This window comes from Sprattus sprattus, assembly GCF_963457725.1.
Source record: "Sprattus sprattus genome assembly, chromosome: 6".
Lineage (NCBI taxonomy): Eukaryota > Metazoa > Chordata > Actinopteri > Clupeiformes > Clupeidae > Sprattus > Sprattus sprattus.
The window spans coordinates 1,771,697-1,790,945 of record NC_137925.1 but is presented as its reverse complement, the minus strand read 5'-3'; the positions used below and the strand labels follow the sequence as shown (position 1 = coordinate 1,790,945).

General features: G+C 43.2%; 2 protein-coding genes across 2 annotated transcripts in view; both read left to right on the top strand.

Moving 5' to 3' along the window:
- Positions 1–1,132: 1,132 nt before the first annotated feature.
- Positions 1,133–15,794, top strand: mgarpa (mitochondria localized glutamic acid rich protein a). The gene is made up of 8 exons (XM_080840257.1): positions 1,133–1,311; positions 4,621–4,721; positions 4,870–4,975; positions 6,397–6,417; positions 8,494–9,024; positions 11,885–12,918; positions 13,205–13,260; positions 13,723–15,794. Exons 1-7 carry the CDS (start codon positions 1,221–1,223, stop codon positions 13,238–13,240), a joined length of 1,920 nt encoding a protein of 639 aa, XP_080696383.1. The 5' UTR covers positions 1,133–1,220; the 3' UTR covers positions 13,241–13,260; positions 13,723–15,794.
- A 1,008-nt stretch (positions 15,795–16,802) lies between these two features.
- The window catches only part of elf2a (E74-like factor 2a (ets domain transcription factor)), a 13,172-nt gene continuing 10,725 nt past the window's right edge, over positions 16,803–19,249 (top strand). Inside the window, exon 1 of the mRNA XM_080840485.1 lies at positions 16,803–17,239. The gene's annotated coding sequence lies outside the window, so the exon portion shown is untranslated. The remainder of the gene's footprint in view (positions 17,240–19,249) is intronic.

Here is a 19,249-nt window from a genome sequence, read left to right as displayed (position 1 = left end):
ATTGTGTAATAAAGATATTAATGTATTAATATGCATTTTGTCTATTTGTAATATTGTGGAGGGAATTATTTCTCAAAGAAGGTTAGAAATGTTAATTATGACTGCATTAAATCCACTCTGAAGTATTCCTTCTCGTAGTTCTGAGCTTGCAATGGAAATGCACAATGATCAGCAGGAAACACATGGCATCAGATTTGTTTAATATGGCCAAATATGAATGTTATGTAGTTTTCCATGAAATTATTCATGCCAGTATCATTTGAGTGGTGGTTGTGAGGGAGTCGCTCTGCATAGCCACGTAGTCAAGTCAAGTTATTTGTAAACTACATTTAAAAACAACTCAAGTTGACGAAAGGGTTGGACAATTAAATCATAATACAATAGGAATTGTTACTCAAAGCAAATAGAAAACCGAAACAAAACAATTATATCGCACACAAAAATCAAATATAAAAACAGAAGCATAACAATCAATAGTATATACATTACATGTAGTAAACACCTGCATCAGAACTTTGAACTGTGTGAGAGTATTCAGTTTTCCACTTGAACTAAGGCCCACGTCATGCCGTAAAGCAGCAATTTACAAATTACATAACAATCCTGGATTATATAACTTGACTATTTCGGGATCAATAAAGTATCCATCTATCTATATCTATTTATTTAATAACCCGTCAAGGATGACTGTGATGAACTCATTTTATTCATTTATTACATAGCTTTGATTGCAGTAGTCCATAAAAGTCGAGATACTCACCCAGTGGGATACTTATTAGCCTAATGATGTATTAATTCTGATTCTGATTGATCTCATTGGCGAATACATGGGCTGTAAGATTATGTCAAGACTGCTACAACAACCGTTCTGTTTCTGTGGTTACAAAAAGCCTAGGCGTTTTCCTTTGTTTACTTTCAATTAACGCACTGAAGATAAAAACGATATCTTTGAAAGCTAAATGGTTTGTTAATGCTCATATAATTTACAACTAGCCACCTTTTTTTTAACTTCGCCTATAGCTGAGTGACGTCAAGGTAGGAAGTCTTAACTGGAGGGCGTACGTCATAAAGCAACAGAGTTGAGATTTTAAACACGACTTCCTCTGCCCATCCCCTCCCTCGCAATCCATCCACCACACCGCTGCCTCAGTCAAGTCAGCGAGACTTCACAGCGCGCACTCACGCCGCATACCCGTAGCTGCTGGATATCGTAGGGCAAAATGTCTCTGTGTCGGGCAGCTTTGCAGAGATGTGGGCCTATGGCTCGGCATTTTCTCATAAATTCACCCTTCTCTCACCTTAACAGAAATGGTAAGTGTAATGCACTTTGTTAGTTATATCCATTTTAACATGCTTCAGAGGAACGTTTAGGATTCTGAAGTTGTCATTTAGTAATCTGAAATGAATTGGTAAGACCCAACCCCCTTCTTTAATTGGAAAATGGTGAAAGAGCTATTCTTTGGTGAAACGTTGAAGGGACACGATGTGCTTTGTGAGTCTGGGCGATCGACATTGTTCCATGGCTTCTGAGAGCAAAGCTATTTTGGAAAGATGGCACCCGTTTGGCGTTAGGGGGAAGATGAAGGTCAGAAGAGATTTTTCGTGATGCTGCAGTGAGATTATTTATTTCTTTACCAACAGAGTACCTGAAATATTACGCAATCATTTCGACGAAACGTGGCATACTGTTGAACAAGTGACAATTTGTAGCCAGATCTGGTCAAGTGTTGATAGCCTAACTAACACTAACAATGTATATACATGCGTAGAGAGCCTTTTTTGAGCAATTTGTAGGACAGTATGCCCAAAATATAGGTTCCAATAATAACAACAACTGTTTATCTTTGCTAGGTCTGCTACTGTGTAGCACAAGACAAACTTCGATGCATTACATTTTACCCATATTTGTGAGATGACTCAGATGGTTTGGTCTCTTACGAAAGCTGTTACATTATTTTGTGTGGTGGTAGTTTTAAAAATGCCTTCCTCAGAAGATTAACTTTTTAAACACTTATGATATGTGACCTTCATTAGATCAAGGGTGCCATGGAAATATGGTTCGTGCAGAGGCTCACGTGGTATACCCGTGTGACGTTGAGCTCGATGTATAGGTTGAGGGTGTTCAGGGCACGCGCGACCCAGAGTTGTAGCCTATGGGCCGTGTGCGCTTGCGTGTGCCGCGCTCATGAGGTTGCAAAACTAGAAAATGGCTGAATTAGTGAGAGCCACGCTAAAGCATTACAGCTCTGTCGTTCTAAACACGGATTACATTCTTTATCCTTAGTGTCAGACACTGCAGTAGCCTAAACGGGGATGACGACATGATTCGAGCATTTGAAGGATTCGAACAGATGCACAAAAGTGGCTAGAAAATGTGCGTGTTAAAGGAAAACATGAATTTGTTGTGTGACATTGATGTGTGTGCACCTTCTAACGTTTTGTCTCTTAAATAAGAGGCTTTGATCTTAAAATAAACTAAAAAACAGGCTACACTATGTCTATGTTTAACCAAGACACCCAATACCAAGAAAAGAGTACATGAGGTACCTTATGCTGCCCCTTAGACCTCCCTGTCTGTTGAGCAATCCTCACAACAAGTGTGTCCACAACTCGCAATTACATTTGCCAGAATATATAACGAACATGATGTGCCATTGCATTACTGGCCCTGAGGTAGCATTGGTCTGTCCCAGGTCAAGGCCAGAATGATTTCCATCAGCTGCTATCTGGGTTCAGTTGATTATGTTTTGCATGCGTGACCAGCCCCACACTGCACAGCCTGGCAGGACTGCACTACAGACAGAAGGACAAGATAATGCTGACCTCGCCACAGGCTCTGTCTTCCCTAATTTCCATCAGATCAATTTGGTCACACACATACAGCCTGTCCAGTTGTCTGCGTGTCAATACCTGCACGCAAGAGGTTCCAAGTCATCCCTGCGACCATGACAGTCACGGTTTAATCCACTGACACAGCAAGTCCACACACACACAAACACACCCCTCCACTCACATATTCGTTCTCCCTCCCTGCCCCTCTCTCTTACTCATAAGTAGCTACCCTTTGACTCCTGAGACAGATTAGCAGATTAGCTGGTATAAATAACACTGTAGTGTCTACAGCCCATTTAGCGCTGCAGGACAGAGTGACAGGATTAACATTGTGAGAATATGGGAGAACGCTAAAGCTTTACTCATAGCAGATGATTGGGGAAAGCCGTTATGAAGGTTTTTAAGTCAATTTCTCCTAATGATCCAGTCCAAATTGAAGGCACATTTTTAGCAAGGTCCTTGTTTTGACTGAAGTTACTGTTAATGTAAAGCATTACATCTGATGGATACTATACACTGCCCCTGTGAAGGTTTGGTTGGCTTATGCGTGAAGCACACTGTGCACCAAACACTTGAAAATGTCTGCACCTCATTACAGTTTTGCATACTCACTCCTGGTTGGAGAAATCGGAGGCTTGTAAGAGTAAGTCGTTTCTGTCTGGCAAGAGGACACTATTGTCACTCGGCGAAGTGGAGTAAACAAGGCATTGGCCCAAGCGTCGACCCCTGATGTGGTGATTGCTTCAGCCAGAGAGCCAGCGGAGAGGGCCGCTTTTGAACATGGATCCTTACATGTGGCTTGCTTTACAAGTTAATGTGTAAAGGTTAAGATGTTCCTGTTAAGATTGGTCTGATTCATCCAATTGGTGTTAAGTTAATCAGTGAATCACCAACACCGCATGGGTTTATCGTTGTCTCATTTTGCAAAATAAGGGGTAACATTATTCCTATCAAGGTTATGATTAAATTAAACAGTCCCCACTCAAGCATTAGTTAAATTTTCTTACTAATAGTTTCATTTAGTAAGTTCTCTCTCAGAAGAGTTTCATTGGGATGTGTCTGGAAGACCAAACAAGCTCTAACAGGCATATTTCTGGACACCTAAACCTGGCTCTACCAATCCAATCAGGCCGGATCTTGTATCCCCTGCAGGGGGGAAAGCCTCTCAGACACATCCCTACTTGTCCATTTTGGATCAGTAGTCTGCATAATCTTGGCACCTGCGGATTGATTCCTGTGCCAATCTTTTTAAAGTCAACAGGGGCTCAGGTAATAGAGGAGGGCTTGTTTTAGGGTGGTCGATATAAGAGGGGAATGAGATGGGTTAATCTATTTATTATTAAGGCAAAAGGTCAACACCCATCCTCGCAACATTAACACCTAGGGTGTTCTTTGCAATTTTCTTATAAAGCTCTCCATCATGTCACTATGCTTTGTTATGCTTCTGTAGCTGTCATTGTTACACATACTGCTGTTATTTGTTTATTAATGATGATGTTTAGTGACTTTTCTTCCTACTCGGCACTGGCTTTTTAGAAGGTGACAACATTGTAGCTGTGCGGTCATTCCTCATGTTTATTAGTTTATGGTGATAACCATCTGACTGTGTGGTCTGTGGTCTGTGGTGTGTGTGTGTGTGTGTGTGTGTGTGTGTGTGTGTGTGTGTGTGTGTGTGTGTGTGTGTACACACATGCTCTTGCTCACCACTGTAACAGCATTCCGATCTAGTTTTGTTCTTGATTCTCTCCTCTCTCTCTCTCTCTCCCACCCTTCCTTACACACTCATAGTGGTCTCTCGAAGGACCATGTCATCAGTCCCTGGTGGCTCCGGCGAAAACATCGCTTACTTTCTGCTGTGCGGTGGTGCTCTTGCTGCTTCGGTCGCCTACGTGAGTAAACACTCTTCTGTTCAATGTGCTTTTCTCACGTCACCTTTCCTTATTAAACCCCCATATGTATCAGGTGCCAAGCGTCCTCATTTTCATAGATTTGTGCACACACTAGCCTGTGAGTTCAATATCTCTTCCATCCATGTAGACCTACTCAACTGTGACCTCGGACCATGCCAGGTTTATGGACCGCGTAACCGACATCCAATCCCGTCCCAAGGATGAGTGGAAGCCTAAACCATGGCCACCCAAGAGTAAGTCCTGTCCCCTGTTTACCTTTAGCCCTGTTTTCCCCATGGCCATATTACTTGGCACACTTAGTCAAGCACCTTAAGGGCTGTTGCAGTTTAAGAAGAGGCCTTGTCAGGTTGCTTCCCAAAATGCTTTATTGGATGGCTCATGACTTCTTTTTTGTCAGGTCACCAGTCCGGTTAGCTCACCGTGCCATGCTAAGCTGACTAGCACATCATTGGTGGTTAGGAGGAGAGGCCTTGTCAGGTTGCTTCCCAAAATGCTTTATTGGATGGCTCATGACTTCTTTTTTGTCAGGTCACCAGTCCGGTTAGCTCACCGTGCCATGCTAAGCTGACTAGCACATCATTGGTGGTTAGGAGGAGAGGCCTTGTCAGGTTGCTTCCCAAAATGCTTTATTGGATGGCTCATGACTTCTTTTTTGTCAGGTCACCAGTTGGGTTAGCTCACCGTGCCATGCTAAGCTGACTAGCACATCATTGGTGGTTAGGAGGAGCCACGCAGGGCATGGACTAGGTAGCTAGGTGGGATTCTGAGAAGCAGGAAGGCTGACATGCCTGATAATCCTGTGCTTACAGGTATTTCTGTATGTTTTGGACATGCCCCAATCCATGACCGCAAGTTACTCTTACTGTGCACACGTATTGTCACACTCATGCTCCGAGATCCAGGCTGAATGCGTGCGGTCCTACTCACAAACGAAAGGTTTGTGTAGTCCTACCTACACACTTATTGCGCATTGACCTGCATTCTCCTTTGCCCTGCACACACAGCACAGTCTTGTTTTTTGGTCTGTTTTTGCAGCACAGTAGGAAATGACACAAGTGTCTTTCTTGCTCTACCTGTTGTATCCGTCTTGAACACCTCTCTCTGTCATCCCTGTGTTTTCTCTCTTACCTATAACTTTCTCTTTTGTTCTCTCATGCACTTTCTTTCTTTATCCCTCTCTCACGCTCTCTCTAGCTCACACACTCTCGCTCACTCTTACTCTCTTAAAACATAAACACACACTCTCACTCACCCTACAACAGAGGGACCATCTGTTTTTAGCAGGTGTGGGTACTTATGTACACACTGAGAGATGAGACTTTTGAGAGAGTCTCCGCCAATGAGGCCCCCCCCCCCCCTCTGGGATGTAATCTCTCTGAGTCAGTGGCGATTTGGCCAGTCAGCTGTCACCACCAGGAATGTCACACATGATTGTCCCGTACCGGCCGCTGCCAAGGCCTCTTCCGCTCCAGAACAACAAGCTTGTCCAAGTCAGCTAAGTCCTCCCCCCCACACACACACACTCACACACACACACACTCACACACAGGTTTCATTCAGAGCAGGTTCCATGCATGGCCATCCACTAAAGTAGTTTGAGGTTTTCTGAAGTTTCACTTTAGTGAAACATTCCCTGTTTCTCTTTTTTCTTTAGGAGGGGAGGAGGATGAGGAGGGTGAGTTCCTTTGTGTACCGAAAGCTCAAACCATCACATTTTCTTCTAACCACTTTAATCAAGCACAATGATTATGAAACATGGGTTGCGAGGATGAACCTTTGCATGGATTTGATGTCTGTATAAGTACTCATTCACTGATCGGACACTTTAACATCTTTTGGGGTGGTTTGATCACTTTGGGGGTTTATCTGTATAGCTTTAAAAAAAAAAAAACGAAACAACGTTTTTCTAAATAATATTTCCCAAGTGTCAAAGTAGGGACATTCAGATCCACAACATGGGGGCCCATCAACTTTATTAGCTTTAAGCTGGTAGACAAATGGCTCTTAAAGTCCTTCTGCCTCTGGGCTATCTTTGACAATTGGGTCTGCTCATCTAAAGCCCTGTGAGTAGCCAGCCCTACTATGAAGAGGGTCCCCATTTTGGAGGTCCTGAAGCCTCTTTGGCTGATCACCATTGAACACGACCTTCTATTTCACACACTTGAGCACAATGGTTGCCCTGTTCTGACCATCAAGAGCCCATAAAACCGCTCTAAAGAAAGAAATGATTAATCTTTTAAACCTGTGGAGCAGAAGTAGTTTGAAGGGAAGAAGTTACTTTGCAATTAAGGACAGTATTATTTGATGTGCTTCACTAATTTGCACTATATATGTGAATAACATAACATATATTTGTACTTTGGAATTGAACTTTTTTGTGTTTGAACCCCAAATTGCATGTAGATCACACCCAACTTTTCCAAGTCTGATCCCAACAACCTAGATAACCTGTTGATCAGAACAGGGTTTGCCTTCCTATTGGACGCTCCTCGTTCAATTATCCACTCTTCAAACCTATCAATTCCCCATATTCACTCAATCTCTCCTGCCTTTTCTGACTCTCTTCCTGTCTTCCCCCAAACCATCCGGTTGTCGAATCGCTTTCAAAAAGTCCACACAAACACGTAAACAAGAAAAATTCTTCGACAAAAAAAAAAAAACAAGACAATGACCGCAACACTGCGTTCTGATGTGTTTAGCACACACAATCAGGATGCGTGATGAGCCTTTTTTTGTATTTGACTAACCTTAAGTGAAAGATGTTCATTTCTATCCAAAGCTCTTTTAAAAGAAAAGTATTGCTAACTATGTCTCTGTTTTGACTCTTTCCAGCGCTTTAACTTATACTGGGCTGCAGAGAACCTTGGCCCAATAGTCAAGAGTCAGGACTATATGGATGAAAATCACCCCTGCTACTGCTACTGCTACTGCTAATGTCTCAGAGTCCTGCTCAGAGGACCTACAAGTAAAATTACATGATTGAAAATAGTGTGTTTGACTTTATTTATTGACTTTAAACGTATTGACTTACATAAGAATCGGACATTGTAATCGAAATGGAATGGATTTATGGTCACACAATGTCCAGAAGCCTTTTTTTTTTCTGGGTATAACGCAATAAACAAACAAGCGCAACGAAGTACCTGGGTTGTTTGTCTATTACTTTCCAGACCCGCTGGTACTGATAACTTTGAACAGATGGTAAGGCTCTGCCATCTTTTTATATTTCCCTTCCTCCCCTCTCTTCCTCCTTGCCCTTCTCACTCCTCTCTTACCCTCTCCCTCCCTCTTGGGTTTGCATGCAACTTGCAGTGGGATGTTTGGTGGTGGTGGTGGTGGTTTGGTTTTGGTTTTGCATTGTTCTTTCCAAAAGAGACGGCTGGTAAGAAAAATTGTGACTGTGTGTGAGTGTATGGAATGATGTGTGGAAGAGATGCTAGTCCATGTAATGTGTTGGGATAGAAACCCATCTATATATATAAACAAAAGGCACATGTCTCGAGACCTGGAACAATCACTGAAGCAGATCAGCTAGTCCATGCCAGCTTTTTAAGCAGTCATCATGAGCAGGAGATATGCATCAGCTGACAATGGGACTATGCACCTCATGTCATGTTAGGGCAATCGAGGTAAGTGCTTGTGTGTGTGTGTGTGTGTGCGCTTCACTGGAAAAAATACTTATTTTCTCTTTCTTTCCTGTACTCCCCGTCTGTGCCCTTCTCCCCTCGCTCTTCTCTTCTCGTTTGACCAGGTGAGGGTGAAGAGGAGGCTGCTGAGGATGAGGAGGCAGCGGAGGGAGGAGAGGAGGCAGCTGAGGGAGGAGAGGAGGCAGCGGAGGAGGAGGCTGTGGAGGCAGCAGAGGAGGACGGAGCTGTGGAGGCAGAGGCCGGAGATGAGGTCGCCGCCGTGGCGGAAGAAGCCGAACCTGCTGCTGAGGCTGAGGCTGAGGTCGCTGCGGAGCCCGAAGCTGCTGAGGCTGAGGTCGCTGCTGAGGCTGAGGTCGCTGCGGAGCCCGTGGCTGCTGAAGAGGAGGAGGCGGCAGGGCCCGTAGAGACCGCAGTGGAGGCGGTCGCTGAAGCTGTTGCTGAGGCTGCCGAAGTCATCGCAGAGGTCGCAGAGGCGGTCGTCGAGGCAGCAGAGGAGGTGGCCGCGGTCGCAGAAGAGGTGGAGCAGGTGGCACAGGAGGTGGAGGCAGCAGCAGAGGCTGTGGCAGCGCCTGAGACAGTGGAGGAGGCTCTGGCAGAGGCCATGGAGGAGGAGCCTGCGGCAGCTGAGAGCAACGGTACGGCCAGCTCCGAGGAGACCGGGTCAGAGGCCGATTAGGCCTTAGGGTACCCACGCACAAACACACACACACACACACACACACACACTCACAGGGAACATACAAGACACACCCACTGCAGCTAGAGGCTCCCTGCTTCCCATTCCCAACTCTAATGCATCATACACAGAAACAGATTTATGCACACACACTGCCGTTTCAATACCAAGGTGAAGAGTAAACCTAACCCTACATATCGAACCTTGTGTCAGTTAGGGATAGTCTAGACTACAGTTTCCCCTTATATCCACACATGCAATAATGCTCTGTACCAGGGAGACATTCCTCTCATAAACCACTTCATAGTGATCCTGTGCTGCACAACTCCATTGCCTCAATACCACTAGATTCGCTGTTCCCCAAGATCAAACCACTTTGTGTAGATAATATTTATTTGGACATAAAAGTTGTGTATTTCAGAGAACATAATGTATGCCTGTGAGCATAAGAGTAGATTATTCTTTATTTTTCGACTGCTCTAATTTTCTTTCTTCAGTGTAGATGCCTCGTGTGTGTTGTATAGATTTTTGGGTTCTTGCTTGGGTTGTCTATGATCAGGCACTGTAATGGCCAAGTTGTGAATATATATATAATATGAAGTCTGCAAAGGGGCGTGAAGAGTACGAGAGGCTTTTACAGGTGTCTTCATAGACGGCTAGAACTGGATTCCCTTGCCAGCAGAGAAGGTGTCTGAATGAACATGTCAAAATCACATCTGTGTTCCAATGTGCCCGTGATATCATCAGCACGAGACAAGCCACTCTGCCACTCTCTGAAGGCAGTGTTTTTGGTGAAGATTGCGCCAGTTCTTTTTCTGACCAATGCAGAAAACGGATCAGACCCTCCTGCCCTTTTCTTCTGATTCACCCTCTCCTCTCCTGTCCCTGTCTTTCTGTTTTTTTTTTCTGCTCACACTGACACGCCACTAAACCTCACTCTGTTTACGAACTCTCACAAAGCCCGCCTTGCTATGACCTTTCACCTGTGACTTGCCTTATGTCTATTGCAAGGATCAAGGCTGCTCTCCGAAACACAAACTTGTCAAGAGAACTCATTTGGTTTTATCTTCAGTAACTTTCTTCTCTCTCTTCACGTGTGTGTGTGTGTGTGTGTGTGTATTGTAACCACCAACAATTGATTATGCTTCTTTGGGAATTCTTAGTGATGTGTTTTTTTTCCTACTTTTTATTTTAAAACTTGTGCTCTTCTGCCAGATATCACTGAGTTGCCACACGCCAATGTAAAGGTTCCAACTGAAGTCTATTACTGCAGCTCCAAATTGGCTGACCTTTAATTCCAAATAAGACGTGAAGGCTGTGCTACTGTAACCCTGTGGTATTCATCATTCATTTCTGATACCTCTTTACTGTTTGGAATTCCGAGGAACTCTAGTTGTTTTTTTTCTTTGTTTGTTTTTTTGACACAAAAGCTAGTAGCTTAACTATTGTGTGCTCCTTATAAACTGCTCATTTTAACTGGATCAAGCCGTAGTGTAATGAATTAAACTGGACAAGGGAATTTCAAGCCGTTAAATAAAAGTATTGAGAACTCCAAAACATATCTTCCGTGTTTAATTTCTCCTGATTGGGTTTTCCTCTGCCAACACTGATGTGTCCATCAAAGTTAACAAGATGCGTTTTTTTAATCCTTTATTTCCTTTAATTTTGAAGTTAAAGTGGTTTACTGCAAATATAACACTAATCATACTCATACATTTAATGATTTGAGCAAGTGTTATATCATCGGATATAACCTACCGTGCTTTCAAGTCTATCGTCGCCTCTACACATTTGTATGCATGATTTTGAATGTGTTTTTGTGTGTGTGATTTTTCTAGTGTGAGCATTTCTTTGATATTTGGCAGGAAGGCCTGGGTCACAAATCTGCATATGTTTTCAACAATGTTCCCTCCGTACATTTGTATTTGATCTGTGTCACATGCAGGAACAACAGGTTCATTTCCTAGTCACACGACTATATTATAGATTCCTACACTTCATATTGTCCATTTAGTGCACTTCCCTCTCCCTAGTTCATAGCTTATTCCATATTTTGCCTTAGTGGTAGCATCTATAGTATCAAGCACTTTCCATGCAAGTCCTGAACCACCCTAACTTGTAAACCTTAGCATTGCCTGACCCACCACATATGTTCCTTCCCAACCACTAGCTGTTCCTTTTAGTTGCTTCTCAGTCACTAGCGATAACTTTACTCTTGTTTGAGTATATGGAGGGGGGACTTGAATGTGTCCAATTTTCTGTTAGGCATGTTTACAAATGGCAATGTAAAAGGAAAGAATGGTTACATTTTTAAATCTGCACTAAATGTTTAAAAGTGTTTTTAGTTGGGATGCAACTTTTGAAAAGGTAAAAACCAATCACCTTTTGCAGTTGTTCTTTTTGCGTCACAACACACCACTCTTGGTTACTTAACCATGTAAGCACTTCTTTACACTTTCTACCCCTTCTTGCATGTTTTCTATTTCACAAGCACATGAGAAGGTAAACTCTGTAGTGTGAAATACCACCATTTAAAATGTTTCCCTCAGTCACCAAAACAGTACTATATTATGTTGTCTTATACTATTTGTTATGTAGATGAAGGGCAACTTTCACATCAATTTTGAGTGTTTTTAGAGCTTTTCATGGGTATGGTTGTCCTGTTTTCCAAAAATTGAAAATGTATGAAAGTCATTTTCTTTTTTAACTTTTGAATCATTGAATCATTTTACTTACATTTGATATATGACCTCAACGGCTGTTCATGTTTAACTTTGTGTTGAGTGAGTGATAGGAAGCTGGTGGGTTCTGTGTTGCAGGGACCCAGATGGAGGCGCTCTCTACAGTACTGAGCGCTGTGGCCCCCGTGGAGACTGCGGAGCTGGCCGCAGCCTCTGTACTGGAGCTCATGCCTGTGATCCCTGCAGAGGAGGAGCCTCTCCTTGTGGAGGAGGTGAAGGAAGAGGCACCCGTCGTTCCTGAAGAAGCCCCAGCAGCAGCTGAAGAGGCTCCAGCTGCGGTAGAGGCAGCACCCGTGGTTGAGGAGGCCGCACCTGCCCCAGCAGTTGAGGAAGCTGCAGCAGTTGAGGAGGCCCCTGCAGTTGAGGAAGCTCCTGTGACCGAAGAAGCTCCAGCGGTGGTTGAGGAGGCCCCTGCAGTTGAGGAGGCCCCTGTGACAGAAGAAGCTCCAGCTGTGGTTGAGGAGGCCGCACCTGCCCCAGCAGTTGAGGAGGCCCCTGCAGTTGAGGAAGCTCCTGTGACCGAAGAAGCGCCAGCGGTGGTTGAGGAGGCCCCTGCAGTTGAGGAAGCTCCTGTGACCGAAGAAGCGCCAGCGGTGGTTGAGGAGGCCCCTGCTGCTCCTGCAGTGGAGGAGGCACCAGTGAGCGAAGAAGCTCCAGCTGTGGTTGAAGAGGTTGCTCCTGCGGTGGAGGAAGCACCTGTTGCCCCAGTGGTGGCTGAGGAGGTGGCTGTGGTGGAAAATGGTGGTGCTGTCGTCGCTGATGAGGTAGCAGAGTCTCCGGCAAGTCCAGAGGTGGTTGCAGAAAGTCTGGTTGTGGAAGAAGTAGCGAGTGTGGTTGAGGAGGTTGCAGCAAGTCCAGTTGTGCAAGAAGCAGCAAGTGTGGTTGAGGAGGTCGCAGCAAGTGTGGTTGAGGAAGAAGTGGCCGCAGTGCTGGCCGTTCCTGAGCCCGCTGCTGTTGAGGAGGCCCCGGCACCAGCGGAGCCCAAACGGGAGTACATTATGGTGGTCCTGGAGGGGTCCCCAAAATCCGATAAGAAGCCCAAGGTACTGGGGGTGTCTGCATTGACCGGCAGGGTCATTCCTGCCCCTGATGATGACGAACCAGTTGTTCAGGTAACAGGTAATTCGACTCTATGTACTAACTCGTGGGAGGGACAGTGATGGGAGGAAATGGATATGACCTCACTTCCTTTTCTTCATGCACTCATCTGACTCATGGGGGCTTTGCACAAATAACTTTGTGGATACTGCATGTACTGCTGACATCTTTAGTGCATGACGAGAGTATTTGCGTAGTTCATTTCACACAGCATGAAAAGTCTTTTGCCTCAAAGGTTATTTACATTTTAAGTCTTTACAATATTGTGTATTTCATTTCAAGCATTTTTTTTTTCCTCAGGAAAAGAGGCGGCTGCTTAGAGTTCAAATGCAGTAACATCGTATTGGTTCTGTAAGGTAAATGCTTTAATCTACATATACATTTCTTCCAGAAATTAATACTTGCCCTACAAATGGCTTTCCTAATAGGTCCGCCTCATTCAGGATTAAACAAAGTTATGGTCTTGTACATTCTTTACAAGCCTTAAGTCTTTACATGGCTTAATCAACGCTGGTGCAAGCCTTTGTCAGGTGTAGTCCTCCAGGCGTTGATCAGAATCAGAATCAGAAAGGTTTTAACCTACCAGGAATTTTTTGTGGGACGTTGGTGCAAACAATAAACATACACAATAAACTATAGAAATATAAGTTATTATACACATATTAATTATAGGAAAAACTAAATATAAAATATATTTTAAAATGTACAGAATATATTAAATGGAAAATGCAGGACTAGTGTGCAATACTTGATTTCAACTTAAGAATTTTTGCATAAATGTCAGAGCTGAAGTCCTCTCTGATGTGCTCTTTTAAAAGGACCTTTAATCCCTGGATGGTGAAGACCTCCTCCCGGAAGAAGACAAAAAAAAGGATGTGCCTTTCCCCCTTAACACAACCTCCCAACACCAAACTATACTCCCTCAGCCCTTACTGCAGGAAGTCTTGATTGGTGGTTTCTCCTGGTTCCTACGATTACAACAATTTCATGCAATTACTTGTACTGTAAACATCCCCCAGTAAGAGAGCTGACTATGCCATTAACGGTCACAGAAAACATGCACAATCTCTTCGTAATACCACAATTATATCTGTTAAAGGACAGAACGTCGGTCATGAAAATAGCCGCACTCCGTCTTTTCACTCCTTCACATCTCAAATTTCAGATATTTCATTCTCTGTGTAACTGACTCATCCTATCAACTGTAATATTTCTGCAACTCGTCACATTTTGCGTAGTGATGCAAAGTGGATAGTGTAGTTTGCTTCTCCAGGAATCTGTTAACACTAGGGTAACGTATTTCAGGCATCAGCCCACATAGTGAGCAAAGTGGGAAGAAATGGTCACCTGCCTCCACTTAGTCAATGTTTACCACATCCACTCTGTCCTGTTCTGAGCCGATCCCTGCAACTGTCCTTCAAGCTGTCTTTGCTGTAGGTAATGGGCTTTGTTGGTAATTGTGATAAATTGTTGAACAAACAAAATGGTCAACTGCAGGGAAGAGGAGAGCTATAGCTACATTTCTAGTAGCACACTGGTTCTTCTTCAAAGTTAGTTTAAGCTTAGTTTAACCTACCTCAGCCCTCACTCTTACCAGGTCATGTTTCCTTCCCACAATGCCACCTGTTACCATGACAATTGGCTGCACTTGCCTCAGCAAAAACTGTCACAACAAGCTGCAAGAGAACCTTTCAGAAGCTCAGGCACTCTTCACTTCAATGAGAATACATATAAACTGAAAAAAAGTGTTATTTATCTAACAAAACTTGGCCAAAGGCCCACTACAGCAATACACAACTCATGGCTGTATTTTAAATGATTACTGGCTTGTTTGGGGAATCATGGACCTAAACTGTACCTCACTACCTCACTCCTTTGTACTTCAGCCCTTGATCTTTCACTCCCTCTCTCCTGGAGCAAGCAGTGTTGAAACCTTTTCTACGCTTTAACCATTTACAAAAAACAATTATATTTCACCGAACACCAGCAGTAATTTTTATCAGGTCAAAATCAATTCTTAAAAAAAAAGCCTCTTCTGGCCGTGCATAAGCCCTGTAGAATCACAGCATGAAGCACTTGAAAAATATACTGTGCATGTGATGCGGCGTATGTAGCTTTACCAGCGTCAAGGTGACCTCAGAATGGACACAGTCAGCTTTTCTGCTAGCACTCTAGCAAGCATATCAACACCCTTCTGTCTTTCCACCATTTGTGTTGCCCAAATTGTAACTTTCAAGTCCATAGCTGCAAGATAATCCATGCCCCATCCACACTGAGATGGTTGTTGTAGTGGGTACCATTACGGACAACAGACTGATCCGTGCTTGGGTGGTCAATTATAATGATCATCGAAGCCGATAGCTTGTTAGTCACAGTGTACTACTCTGTGATTCAGCTCTGATTTATTTTGTTTTTGAACACATTGGTATGATAAGGGAATTTTACGTGAATTAATTGTTTTTGCATAGTTTACTTTCAGCTTGGCTTGCAGTGACTTGCAATAAAAGTACCACACTTCAGTGTATATTTCGGTATTTCAGCTTCTCCATAGGATGCTCAAATAGCTCTGTGCAATGTATTAAAAGTACAGTTTGAATTCAGTTTCTGGGTATAACTAATTGTTTCATGCTAATAGTTTTTGCAATGGATCTTCATGTTCCCTTTGTCTTTTATTTCTATATTTAACATGTTCAAAGAAAGGGACCCTGAAGTGAATGTAAGAATATGAAATGAGGTGTAGCTTTCTCAGTGTGTCTGTCCTTGTGTGTTCACTCACGACTGTCCCTCCCCCCCTTTTTTTGTGTGTAAATGCCAGCTGGCAGGGCATATTTGTTATAGAACTTTGTGTCGATCTGTTTTGCTGATGGTCCACTATGGTGGCCATTTTACTGTGAATGTAGACACACTCTGTCTGTTTGAAATAAAGAGGGATGAAGAACTAAAATTGATTTGCTTTATTTGTGTGTGAAAGAGGCTTTAATTGCACTTCAGGTATTATGACCACCAGGTGGCGATAAACTCACGCATAAAATACATTCTCATTTCTAAGGTAAATCCTTCAGAGTAGACATGGCTGTCCTTCAAGTGAAAGAAAAGCATCACCCAAACCAATGTCACAAGCGCTTTAAGTATTTGTACCCTGCTTTCTTTAATTTCCTGATGAACTGGTTACAAGCACTAAACAAGAAGATTATCGGAGGCCATGCTTGAATTTACCAAAGAACAACGCATTGCGAATGTCAGACAACACACAAGTATGTGGAGGTAATTGCATCGTGCACGATGGAAAAACAGACTTCGTGTGATTTATTGAAAGTTTAGGACGTGAAGAGAACATAGTCGTTTCCAATGGGGAAATACCATACAATGAACAGCTTCAACTACCAACAATACCCAGTTGTTTCCACCATTAATGTGTTGAACAGACCACATGTGTTCCATTGGTAATAACATTGGTCACGCTTATTTTCTTTGAATAAGTACATTCAATAAAATTGCCCACACTGTGCCTAGTCTACAGTAGTCTGACAAGGACATTTTAAAGAGCGACAAGTAAAAGATTGAAAAATATTTGTTAAACAGAATATATTATAATTACAATTTTGCAGCACTGACGGGGTTGATGTGACGCAGCGAACGTCGTTTGCTTTGTGTGGGAAGGCTTGTGTGGAGGGCAATTATCATTAAAATTATGAATATTAAGGAAACATAACAATTATATCCTCTGCAAGGGAAATAGTATTTACTATACTATTTATGTGTGTGGAGCGGTATATTCTTTCAATGCATTATTGTAAAAAGTAAACATGTGTTTTAGAAAGAAAAGCATAGTATGTGACGTCACGGCCCAGTGTGTCATTCGTTGGCAGTTTCTGAGAGGTTGACCTGAATCCCTGGACGGAAAACTGAGCCGAATGAAAACAATTGAACAGAAAGTACAAGCTATCTAGCTACAGCCACGCGGCTTTTTCTTCCAATTAACGCTGTCAACTATAACGTACACTGTAAATGTCAGTTATTTGATTATATCCAATGTATAGCATGTATTTCGGACGTTACTTTTGCTAGCTATACTTAGCCAGCGAGCTAACGTTAGCGCAAAGCGCTAGAATTCTATCGCTAGGTTAACAAGCCTTTGGCCCGCTCACCAGTGTTGGCTAGCATTAGCCCGATTTTGTAGAAGGAGGCGTTAGCCCATTAGCTAGGTGGCGTCGCCGTTCATCGAGCTTGTTGGCTGTCAGCTGATGAATGGATAGCACTTTAGCTTTGCTGGTTAAACTGACGTGAACGAGTCAGGCCCCGTCTCAGTACTTTTTCTGAATCAGCATCTGAAAGGTAAGCACGATTTAAAATAAAGATGGTAAGAGAAGATGAAGTAGGGTAGCTTGCATATATTTTGGTAGATCACTGCAATGTAACGTTCATGTTTGATAGTGTTGATAACCGTGTTATTGTGTGAACCACAGTGCTACTGTTAAGTTAGCTAGCTAGCTGACTAGCTCAACAAAGTGTACTTACGAAGGGACTGTTCAATAACCAAGCTCACCAGTTAGCTAACAAGCTTGTTTTGCTAACACATAGCTTGCTAGTAACATAAAATACTTGGGTCGTCAAATATCAGTTAGCCTTGGGTACGGTGATGTTGGACCTGCAATCTAACAAGTGATTTTTATTCTGTGCTTTTTTTAATGTCGGTGTTTACGTTACTAACCATCTCGGCTATGGCTGGTTTAAGAATGTATGGAGGCTAACGTCAGGAATAGTACCCGATGTTGTGTTAGCAATGAGCTGAATGCTAGTTTGCAACTGCTGTGTGCGATGGTACATTATAAGTTGAGGTTTGTGTCTACGTTAGATGTTGGTAAGGTTAGATAGCTATATGTTATCAATAACTTTGCAAACTTGGATATGTAGCCAGCCCATTTCCTGCAGATCTGATTCAACGTTGTGTCTATAATGTTTAGAAACAGTAACGTAAGAGGCAGTTGAGTTTGCAATTACAGTAATGCCACACTACGTTACACAATAGTTCGAAGAAGAACTCTGCAACAACAATCGGACTGGTTCGCTGCAATTAAAGTTGTCCCTTGCTAGCCCTTTTTTATTATGGAAAGAAAACTCCATTAGAGGAAGGGTGTGGTGTAGTTTGCCTGTATGTGTGTGTTCCAGTGTGACAGAGTGTAAGTGGATCGCTTGTGTTGTCCTTCCGAGAGACAGGAAATGCTAGTGTAGAGGGTAGTTCTACAGAACTTACTCAGGAGTAGGTAAAGGAAATAAATCGCTCCGCACTTAGAAATGTATTGAGGACCGTCATAGGATCTTGTGCTGTACTATCAGCACATTTATATTTGGTGTGCATTATGGACTACTAGAGTATAAACGTGGAAAAGACAGCTGCTGTCTTTGTTCTAAACACCCAAAACAGTCTAATAAGTAGAACTGTTTTAAGAAAGACCTCACTGAGTTGGAAGAACTCCACTCTATGTAGATAACGTTCCTTTTCAGTGGAACACCACACCCCTTAACAGTGCTGTGTTTGTTACTGTCATCACAAGACAAACACAATCACCCCAGAGGTCCTTTATGACTCCCTCCCAGAGCGTATTGTAGGCCACTGTGAAAAGAAGACAAGTCTGCTCTTACGCACATAATGCCATTCTGTAGAAACCAGGAAGTAATTGCGGAAAACAGATGCAGGACCGACACTCAGCTGTGATGCAGTGGGCTCCCGCAGACCTTTGCTAATTAGTACCATGTACTGCAGCAAACTGGGAGAGCACAGACCGGTATAATGACGTGTTTAAGGAGTGCTTCAGAGGGCTCTGTGTTTGTGTGTGTGTGTGAGTATTCTTCATTGTGGAGCTGTTTTGCTTGCCTCCTGGGCACTCACAGAAACAGAAGTGTGCCTGAGCCTCAGGCAGGCTGGGTTTCTCACTTCCCTTTTTCAGGACGGCACCAGAACGGGAGCTTTTTAAAATGATTTTTACCAACTTTACAGTGCAGTGTGTTGTGTTCTTAATATTATTGTGTCACTGGTCAAAGCAACAGAGGCTTTTTAAAACTGGCAGCTCTGTTGATTTTCATGTTGTGTGTTTGCAGCTTGTGCTTGGGAAGGTATATACGAGCAGACAGGTTGGCTGAGAACTTTACAAAGCCAGTAAACAGAGAGGATTGACGATGTAAGCCTTATGGTTTACCATGACTAATGGTATTTACCCTATGATGAACCATGTGCCTCACAGTTACTTTCCCCTGCTAGCTCAGTGTTTATGTGACCCTGAGAAGTCAGGATATACAGCAGACACAAGAGAATTCTTTCGTCTGTCTACCTTCTCTCTCTTTTCC